This window comes from Pseudonaja textilis, chromosome 2, assembly GCF_049901715.1.
Source record: "Pseudonaja textilis isolate UNSWEBS1 chromosome 2, rPseTex1.2, whole genome shotgun sequence".
NCBI lineage: Eukaryota > Metazoa > Chordata > Lepidosauria > Squamata > Elapidae > Pseudonaja > Pseudonaja textilis.
The window spans coordinates 136,724,265-136,735,410 of NC_141991.1; the positions used below are offsets into that span (position 1 = coordinate 136,724,265).

Below are 11,146 nucleotides of genomic sequence, written 5' to 3' on the forward strand. Positions count from 1 at the left end.
ATATACTCTGGGTCATCACACCGACCTTTTTTCAATATCAATATTTTGATACTTCGGAAGGAGTTCAAGGAGCTTCATTTCCTCTATCTTCCCTTAACCTTATATGATATGTCACCATCACTGTTTTTACAGAGCAGGTGTGGGAATAAGACTAAGTGTATGTCATGAGTAAAGCATTTAATGCAAGTAATTCAGGACAAAGGCAACATTTCAGCAAGGCCTCTTAGCCCCTCTGCTACCCTGAACTTTCTACTAAATGGACAAAACAACTACTGTAGTATCATGGCATCTGCAAGAGTAATAAGGATTGTGTATGTAAACAAGCATATCTAGAAACATAGACACTAATACAGTTATTGATTAAAATAATCCACTGGTTTAACATTAAAGCAATCTGACTTTAATATTAGTTTTGCTCAGGAGAACAGATTTGAACTAGTCTCTTCTGGGTTTTTAAATGAAAGCTAAAATAACCTTATAAAAGAACCAGTTTGATACCTGTGCTTCGCTACGAAACCATGTGGTCGGGCTTAGCTTTTGGGAAGGAAAATAAGGGAAAGAAAGTTTTGCCTCTGCCTATCAGCATCCATCAGTATTCATCTGGCTAGTGTCCTGTCAGTGTGTGAGAGAGTTGAGGGCTGTTTGGAAACAGAAATGGTATTTGCTGTGCGAGCAAGAAGAAGACAGCAACTGTTCTGTACTAAAGCTGCTTGGTATGTGAAACTAAATCTGAAACTCCTCTCCTCTGCTTGTGTTTTGCATTTGGAATAGATTTTTTTTCAGGTGGGGAGGGGGAATAGCATCAGAGCGTGTTAATAATAATATACAAAATACTAATGCTGCGATGGTCATTTCGAAAAATCCTTTCTTAGTGAGCACCTAGAGGCCATGAGGAACATATGTGCCAAATTTCAAATTTGTAGGTTTTATGGTTCTGGAGATTTTGTGATGATGCATGAGTGGTCTTTCGCAGTTTTATATATATAGATGATGATGATTGTAACTGCATGTTGTAGTAACAGGCTACGTTTTCTCAATTTAATTCCTAGAGGAATATATTGTACAGGTAGTCCTCGACTTACGATGACAATTGAGCCCAACATTTCTGTTGTTAAGTGAAACATCTGTAAAGTGAGTCTTGCCCCATTTTACAACCTCTCTTGCAACAATTGTTAAGTGAATCACTGCAGGTGTTAAATTAGTAAAGCAGTTTTTAAGTGAATCTAGCTTCTTCATTCACTTTGTCAGAGCTTTGCAAAAGGTGATCACATGACCCCAGGACACTGCCAATGTCCCAAATATGAGTCAGTGGCCAAGAATCTGAAGTTTGATCCCATGACCTGGGGATGTTGCAATAGTCATAAGTCACTTCAAACGGTCACTAAATGAACTGTTGTAACTTGAGAATACATGTAATACATTATAAAATTTGTTTAATTTAAAACATGATTTCTTAACTTTTTGGTCTTAAACCTTTCAACATTGGGCTTGTTACTGTAAAGCCAGTAAATGCATAATAGCTAAATCCACCAATCCACATAAAACCAAACTAGTTCACCTGGCCATATCATCTTCATTGCTTTTATTACAAGGAAGAAATGGTAGATCTCTCACAATGTGCCATTATGGAAAAAGGCATTAGGCAACCCACCTCCAAAAAGGTGGGGGTTGGGGAGGGGGCTCTGTGGCTACAGCTGGAAAAACTGTGTACCCTCAGGTTTTTAGGTACTCAAACTCTTTGGGGTAAGGTGGTATCTACTCAGGGTTGGGATTCTACCAGTGCTGTCCGGCTCTGTAGAACCGGTAGCTCTGAAAAGCAGCAGACATAGAACTGGTTCTATGTCTGCTGATGTTTTGGCCCACCCACTTGACAGAGTTCTTACCTGACCTTTATTTCCTGGTTTTTCAACCTCAGCTGCTGTGGAAGGCACAGCTGCAGTTGAAAAAGCAGGAAAAAAGTACTTTTCAAACGCTGTTTCTCTGCACTCAGCGCTGCTCAGTTGTCCAGGCAGCAAGCTGATGATGATTTACAGGCGTGCGCAGCGAAGCACATCTTAAATCACCGAACCAGTAGATAACCCTGTCGGATCCCACCCCTGTATCTACTTACTTGATAATCCTGATCATCAATGTTGAAGCGTTCACGAAGGTTGCGGAAAACCTGTGGACAGTACTCCTTAAATTTGAAGTGACCAGGCAAGTTTTCCCTGCAGAAGTATAAGTAACATGGTTAGATGCCAAGCCAAAGTTTAGTCTGCAGATAAGAGCATAATGAGGCAGACAAGAGGCCTGAAATACTTTAGAGGAGTGGAAAATGAATGGAATGTTTTTATTTCACTCCTAAAGTAAAAACACAGCTCATCAGTAAAGATTCTGGCCCAACCTGATCTCCATTGTAGTGATTCACGTATGGAGAAAAAAAATTCTGTTTGTTTTCCCCATCCTGCATCCTGAAGTGCTACAAGCCATTTTATCACCTCCAGACTATGCCATATCTGGTGTTCAGGCCTAACCATTTCTGCTATGGAAAGAACAAGTTCACTTTTGGAAGAACACTATATTATATCTCATTTGTGTGAATACAAAGGCCCTACTGTTTCTTTTATCAGAAGAGCAGTCTTTTTGACAAGTGAACAAGGCTTTAATTGGAATAGCTGCCAATTCAGTTTAGAAATCTCAGTAATCTATGCCCTGTGCTCCATAATCCTCTCACCAAGTCTCTTCTAGCACATGGTGTAATCTTCCATTATGAAGGTTGGTTACATTACTGTTCAGACCGAAGAATATAAAGCATTCGGTATCTGAAAGGAGGAGGCAAGCCCTCAGCTTGTACTAGCAAATAATTTCATACTTTTACATGACGATGGATTCAAAAATTGTGATATTTGGCTTTTTCTAAAATGGTATTTTAAAACAATAGACTAAATCATATGTATATATGTACACACACATTGTTGCACTGTAAAAACCATGTCCTAATCAATTATGCGAGAGCCAGTTTGACATAATGGTTAAGGGACCAGGCTAAAAACTGGGAGATGAGTTCTTGTTTTGCCTTAGGCATGAAGCCAGCTGGGTAACTTTAGGTAGATTAATTCTCTCTCAGGTCTAGGAAGGAGGCAAAAGCAAACGGTTTCCAAAAATCTTGCCAAGAAAACTGAAAAGAATTGTAGAGCCAGTCACCAGTAATCAATCATGACTCAAAGAGGAAAAATAAGAAAAAAGAAATTATGCAAATAGTTCACAATCGAAACATTTTGCAGTTAAGGCACTGAAAAACAAACATTGATATACAGTAAATTAAACTTACATTATGCATTATTGAATGCCACCCTTTCTAGCAATTTTATATATATTTTTATATTTTATATACACTATATCTCCCCATCCATCCACCTGAATGACCTTGGGCCAAACACCCTCTCTCAACCCAATAGGAGTAGGTATCTTGAGTTAGAAAACTAATAAAGGTGGGATATAAATAAATAAAGTACAATATTCAAACAACTATCTAGTAATCTCAGCAAGCAAAATATTTTGTTTTTGTTTTTAACAGAAACTGGCCCCTAAAGAGGAGAAAATAATGGACTATAGACTACTAACATTTCCTGGAATTCAGTCATTTCAATTCCCTTTTCTCTCAGCAAATCCCTTTTCAGCCTAGTCACAAGTAAAACTATATTAAAGGGCAGTAGAGGTTTGAGAAAATGTATATTAAAAAAGAAGTTCCATTACTGCACAAAGGAATGGAAATGAGCAAAAAGAGATTTCAATGAAGGTTCATAATCACTGTAGAGAAACTAATATCATAATCTGTCTGGGAAAAAGAAAACCCTTAAGATTAGAAGCAAGAATTAGCTGAGTGAGGCTTTCTGCTAGACTGTAGTGGTTTATATATTTAGTTATTGTAAATAAGGTAATCTGTATAAATAGATTTATAAGGCTTAATCAATTTTAATCAATTGTAACTCACTTGAAGACACCTATGTGTGAGTTGGGTAGCTATTTATTGTCTAATAAATAATGTAATCTTTTGATAAAGGACAAAGATCAATTAGACACTCAATTAGAAAAGCATATATCTGCCCACTGTGTCAGATTACAACTTCCAAGCTCTTCAACTACCACAAGAACACTAGTCAGAGCTAGAGAAAAATGGCTGCATTAGGAGAATCTTTCATCTCAACTGGCAAAACTATTTTTGAGGGATGTTTGTACCTGAAGTTATATTATTTAGGAGTAATTGGGGTTATTATCCTTCTCATGGGGTAATATAGGCAGACAATATTAGGCCACATGCCTCAGAACATTCCATGTAGGAAGCATATCCATGCACATATGCATGGGTGAATAGACGGAAATATAAACCCAACAAAATAAATAAATAAATAAATATACGGTGCAAAGCTCACAATGCCAAGCTTAATCCCCATGTTTTAGTTACTGGACCTCATTTGAAAGCACTGGAATGAGTTTTGCCTGAAACACTGCAGTGGACCTGCATTAGGATGAAATTTGGATTAGGAAGGCCATCTGCGTTGTATCTCCAGCTCTTTCCTCACCTGTTGAAGAGATGATTGTTCACCTTTACTTTAGAACTGGCTTTGAAGTCATCAGGGAGCAGCATCACTGGCTGGGGAACTTGATTGAGTTCATTGATCTAACATGAGAAAACGAAGGTAAAACCAGACAAAGTCACACCCAGCACCCCACTACCAGATTCAGTTTCACAGAGACAATTCTTCTAGCTGTAGTTTGGTCAAGAGCTTGAGACAAAAGTCCCTGTGTTTTAACCTCAGTATTTCTGCTTGCCAAGAGACTGCAGCACCTCCAAGGCTCAACTGTTTTCATTCTAGCTCTTGACAACTTCAGATGGGCAACTGAAGCAGCCCATGACCAAGAACATCAATAATCTTTTGACCAGAGGCTGAAAGTAGCCTGTCACATCATTTTCATCCAGACATGAGTTTTTAAACTTACGTAACAGCCATCTATTAATCCCTATTGAAACATGACTGTGTGGAAAAAAGGACCAAAACCAATGGAGAGTTCTGTTATGGCAGAGAAAATGTGTTTCTCTTAGAGAGAATGCCAAGAAAATGTGGAAAATGCACCAAATGTCTAATTGCTATCAGAGAAGGGCATATAAACCTCAAATCAGCATGACCACATTGAGAGGCACAAAGCATGCTTGGCCATTTTCCCCCTATAATCTCTGGTAAGAAAAATATGAATCAGAGAAGAATGGACCACAGAGAATTATAGCTATGAGGCTTCACTCTTCATGTTCCATTTCTATTGCCTTTGGGCAGCCACTCAAGCAGCAGAGCCAGAGCCAGTTTAAACCAGCCTTTAAATGATATTATAACAGCTATGGTGAGCTCATACTGAACTATCCAGCATTTCTGTTTAAAGGGGGGGGGGGTTTGAAACCTGCTTAGAATCACATTTCTCTCATAAAATGTAAAAGTAGGATCCTTGACATATACTGGACTGTAGTTGGTAAATGTATACGCATATAGTTATATGTGTTATATGTACAGTATTCATTTTTCTCATATAGTCCAGTACCTCAAATTTTGCATCCTACTCTCAGTTGACATATATTTTAGAAAGTTTTATATTGTCTTGATCTGTTACTCTGCCTAATTAGAAGGGTCTGCCATTTAAAAAAAATTCAATTTCAAACCTTTATTGTCAATGCACATGTGTACAATGAGATTGGCTGAGCCTCCCTTAGTGCACCCAGCAACACAAATACATCTCAATAACTCAAAGTGAAAGAAAGAAAATTCCTAACCCAGTCAATCATACTAACACACAATCCTCTATACAAATATGTGCATAACATTATGTTATATTGCACAAAGACAATCCAAAGTGCAAAAACTAGATTATTCTTTTATTCAGCATACACTGAAGCAGCAAAATAGCAACACAATGGAATATTCTGACAGTCTGAAAGATATTTTTGAACAATCATAGGGGCTAGAAGGATAGCTTTAAAATATAGTGCTTTTATAGTGGAAATATTCATTAGTAACTTCTCTACTGAGGAAAAGCTTTGCAAATAGCATGCACTTATAAAAGATAATATTGCCACCACAAAAAGGGCAAACTCAGAAATATTAAGTAACATCTGAATTGTACTTATTATATGAGATCCTGTTATGGTCACAGAAGATGGCTTACTTATGACCTTTATAGTTCAAAAACACAGCAGAACTGAAAATACCAAAAAGCCATTAATTCAAGCTTGATGATATCTACATCAGATGCACTTATGACTGTGTTACGTATTATTTTTAATCAAGCTACTTATGTATTAAATTACTGAACCTCTGCCTCCAAAGACATCACAGTAGCATATACGTGGGTGCTACTTGATGTTCTTGTGCTAGAGGCATTTACTGGAGTAAAAAAATTGTTCTCTTTTGTACTTCAGTCTTCCAAAACTAGTGCTATAGGGAGATGTTCCTGTTTGGCTTCAAATAATCCAGCTGCCTTCTGACTGTCCTCTGACAACAGAATAGTTCAATTCAGTTTGGGATTAGCAATTTTTACACTTTGCAAAGGTTTTGGAAAGATCAATATTGATGCCTATGTTGCAGGGATGGCCCATCTGCAGCAATTCCTTTTGGGTAAAAATCTGCAAAATGTAATCTGCACGAGATAAAATGATTAATGATAAAATCTAATAAATTTGAGTGAAGAAGTATTTTAATTTAGTTCAGCTGGTACTCCAATTACAAGCCTTTTGTCATAGGACAGTTACCAACAAGCATCGCTTAGTGTCTAACTTAGATATCCGACTGTGAGGTAAAACTGTCACCTCAAACCAAGCAGAAAACTTCTTTACTCTTATGTTTTATTCATTTACCTAATTTATATCCCATCTTTATTATTTTTATGAACAACTCAAAGTGGCAAACATATTTTTCTTCCTCATATTTTCCCCACGACAACAACCCTTTGAGATGAGTTGGGCTGAGGGACTGACAGGCCCAAGATCACCTTTTAGCTCATTTTCATGGCTAAGGCTGGACTTGAACGCCTGGTGCCTTAACCCAGTGGTCACCAACTGGTGGGCCAGGGACCACTAGTGGTCCATGAGAAAATTTTGGTGGTCAGCAGAGAAATGTCCCCCCCAAAGCAATTAATCCAGGCTGCATAGGAATACAAGGCTGCGCCGCCCACATGGCCTGCCCACCCGCTGCCCCTCACTCTTTGGCCGAGCTCAAACCTTACTTTGAGTAGAGCCACACGAGCTAGAACTGGAAGGTAAGACCAATGGCGGGGAAGGGAAATCTGCCCAGGGATGGTTTGCTGACATTGGTGGGAAAATCGGCCCCATATTCCAGAGCTGCAGTAGTCACAAGACTGGCCCTTTGGTTATCCCAGAATAGCTCCTCCAGTCCATGGCAGGCTAGTGCACCCAGGTGGAGGAGCAGCTGCTCCAGGATGACCAAAGGGTCAGTCCTGTGACTATTGCATCTCTGGAATATGGGACCGATTTTCCCACCAATATCAGCAAGCCACCATCAGCCAAAATTCATATTAGTGGTCCGCAGGATTTAAAATTATGAGTTTGGTGGTCCCTGAGGTCCAAAAGGTTGCCGATCCCTGCCTTAACCACTAGACCAAGCTGGCTCACCAAAATGTTGTACTTCTCAAAATGATAACAATAATACCAACAATTTCTAAAGGCTAGACCAAGTATGTCTGGTAAGGTGTTCCTGTCATTATAGTAAGACAAGATAATTTGGGGCTTTAAAAAAACATAAGATCATTTTTAAAACTTGGAGGCTTCCCATGGCTACAATATTTTGCAACTTTAGCCAATATCTTTCCCAAGAACAAGACCAAAAATTGCCTCACTGAGCATTATTTTTATTTTATTTCTACTCTACCTTTATTAGCATTTTGTCCCTCAAATTAGAGTAATGCAATGTGAGGTGCTGTGAGGGCTTATACATATTCAGGTTACTTCCCATTCCATAAATAAAATAAACAGGTGCAAAGGTCAAAAGTGGGGGAAATGGTTATAAGTCACTTTTTCAGTGGCATTCTAACTTTGAACAGTCACTAAATGAACTATTGTAAATCAAGGACTGCAAAGGTTGTTAGTAAGAGGAACAATAAGTCACTTTTTTCAGTGTCACTATAACTTTGAATGTCACTAAACATATGGTTGTCAGTCAAGGACTACATGTAATTAGAAGCTAATATGACCTATTTCCAGTTCTACCAGACTTAGAAGGAGAAAGTGCTATAGATTCAAAGATACCTGGTCTATAAGAATGAGGCATTGCTGAAGAAACAAACTGATTAGCAAAGCTGATGGGCAAAACTAGTAAGAGCCAGGAATCTCTTACCTGTCAGCTTTTGGCTTCTACTTCAAGCGAACTTTAATCTGTTTAATGCTATCTAAGCTTGGTACTTGCCCGGTTATTCTAACAGACTTGATTGGTATCTGTAATGAAATGTTATTTGATGAGCTAGAGCTAGTTTATCATTATGCTAATATCCAGAAGCATTGGTATTACTCTCAACAGATTTCATGGTTTTAAGACAATTTCACATTTTCAAGTTGTATTTCTTAGATGCTTATGACATACATGCTGCTATTCTGCTCTTGTTAAAAAAACATCCCCTAAAGAGAAAATGCCACACATTGCAAAGCCGATTAAAACTGCTTGCAAATAACTCATATGGAATCTGGACATATTGGTCAGTTTCCAGCATATGACGTTCAGGAATCTTTTCTAAGCAAGCCAGCTAAGGAAGAAAGCACACAGAGAAGAAGCTTCTGTAGACCAAAGCATCCATATATTTCCCATCACAGCTTTCTTAATTAGAGGAAATATTTTCAGTTCTGCATGCTGCAAGAACCTCTCCCTTCTTAGAACTTTGAACTCACCTGCTGCAAAGGATAGCTGGCTGTGAGGAGCTGACATGAAGTCAAAAAGTAGTACTTTGCCACAGCTGGAAAACTCAGGTAATATAAGGATAAAGTCTGTCCTAGTTTCCTTTCCTTAATGGGAAAAAATTACCATCTCCTTTGTATAATTGCTATGAGTCAGAGAATGGATAAGGATTCTGTACCACTCTGCATTTTAAAATATACAGTGTTTTACAGTGTTCTCAATACAAAACAAGGTTCAGTTTTGTTATCTAAATGAGCCAGCATTGCTTCTGTTAAAGAAGCCAATCCCAAATGGAAACCATCTAAGGAAAAACAGCCACATTGGGTATAGAGGAAAACAGAGCACACAGGATTAAAAAGTTACTATACTGATCTAGAAACATCATATTAGTTAGATGTACCAGAATATTTTCAGCCTGTTTAGGGAAAGAAGCCAAGACAAAATCAGGTTTTTTTGCAAATGCATTTTATCCAGCTTCTTTGGTAGTAAAAAAAAACCATGCATATTTTTAGGCAAAACTCAAATGCAGCAGTCAAACTCTGAAAGCACCAAAGAACAAAATGGAAGGAAGCAAATGGCTTTTTGCCCATCAAGAGACTTAGCCTACAGCACCAAAAACAGCTTGCAACCCAGAAAAGCATGCAGTAAGGCTCACGTACCAGCTACCTCCTTAATTCTGGAATCTGAATTATGCTAATGTTGTGTCATGAAGCTCAAATGGTTGGGGTCATAAAACTGCTGGAATCAGAGGAGAAGGGATTAATGAAGCTTAGAAAGGGCAGACAATGGATTACAGCTTTGCCTCTCTGAGGCCTACACAAACAAAAATGCAATCATTGGTAGGCACAAATATATGTTCTGCTATCAGATGCCACAAGTTCCCTTCCCATTTCCAACTCATCACATGAAAAGCTTTTTTTCAGAGTTTGAATGAGGCCAGACTTCAAAAAGTATAAGGTTATTTATGCAATAGCCGATAAATAACCTTGGAATTTCAGTGTTAACATTTTCTGCTACCTGCTCAAACAACTCTAGACTATATCAAAACATTGATAAAATCCATAAATATTACTATTAATATCTTTTAAAAAATCTGGGGCAATGGCCTCATGAGGAAATTCCCTGATGTCTGATTCTGTCAAAGAGATGGAAGAGGTAATGAGAAACTGGCACAGCAATTCTGCATTCAGCAGCATATCTAAATGTACTGTGTGAACCAGAACATCACATTAGCCAGTAATTTTTGTTTGTTCAGAGCATATTTATATTAACACACAATTGTGTTTTGTTCATTCAAGTTTAGGGGTTATCATATCATACAAATTCAGACATGTATGAAGAAATTATAAGAGCCTATACTCGGAACTATTTAATGTCTCCTTCAATAGATAGGAACAATCTCCTCCCATATGAGTCAGGACTATGATTAAGCACTGTGGCATTAGTCAACTTATTAACAGGTAGACAATTTTTTTCTCACTAGATTCTGAAGCAAAGTTAAACCATCTGTGCAAAATCTATTACATTTTTCAAGCCATTTTATTATACTTATACAAAGTTATACTTTTCCCACTGTGCATATAAAAAGAAAACTGCAGCAAGAACAGAGAAAATTATGCAGGTATGTTGATGAGCATAACACTACTGCAGCCTTCCCCAAGGCAATGCCTACAATAACAACCCCATGTATTTTTTTTTAGTCCTGTCATAAAACAATACAGGCATCGCAGTAGGGAAAGCTATTCCAAGGCACTCATCATAGTAATAAGAGCTAACACCAGGTGTGGGGAGCAGGAGCGCAGGAAAGAAAAATAAGAAATCCCAAAGGTGCTTTTTCACCTTTGGATGACTCTAGCATCTCCATAGACAAAAAGGAGAAAAGAAACAAAATTACAAGTCTCACTTAACACTTGATGTGTTATGGGATTCATGGCACCCCATTTACTGAAGCAGTTTTGTGCCTTCTGCTGGGGGTGTTTCTAGACCTAACTTTCAAACCCTGGAATTTCCTGGTGGTCTCTCCTATCTTGATTGAGATCTAGTCAAAATCTCTGCTCCCGGGGACCGACCCAAATTCGACCTCGCACCATCATCCCCGGGACACACACCTGTTTGCCTTCACACACACACACACACACACACACCCTTTTATCCGCTCTTGCTGAAGCTTTCCGAAACCAACCATTGTCCCGAATACATCGGGAATCCAAACAATTAGG

General features: G+C 38.3%; 1 protein-coding gene across 5 annotated transcripts in view; it reads right to left on the reverse strand.

Moving 5' to 3' along the window:
* Positions 1–11,146, reverse strand: part of PIP4K2C (phosphatidylinositol-5-phosphate 4-kinase type 2 gamma) — a 35,296-nt gene that overhangs the window by 23,511 nt on the left and 639 nt on the right. Inside the window, exons 2-6 of one of the 5 annotated variants that reach the window (XM_087925445.1) lie at positions 9,587–9,665; positions 8,921–9,072; positions 8,376–8,473; positions 4,563–4,660; positions 2,111–2,207 (exon numbers count right to left, since the gene is read on the reverse strand). In XM_087925445.1, the coding sequence (XP_087781571.1) occupies positions 2,111–2,207; positions 4,563–4,627 (162 nt within the window). In that variant the 5' untranslated portion in view covers positions 4,628–4,660; positions 8,376–8,473; positions 8,921–9,072; positions 9,587–9,665. Of the gene's footprint in view, positions 1–2,110; positions 2,208–4,562; positions 4,661–8,375; positions 8,474–8,920; positions 9,073–9,586; positions 9,666–11,035; positions 11,055–11,146 lie in introns of those variants that run through there. The other 4 variants (XM_087925444.1, XM_087925446.1, XM_087925448.1 and 1 more) reach the window with 4 other exon arrangements.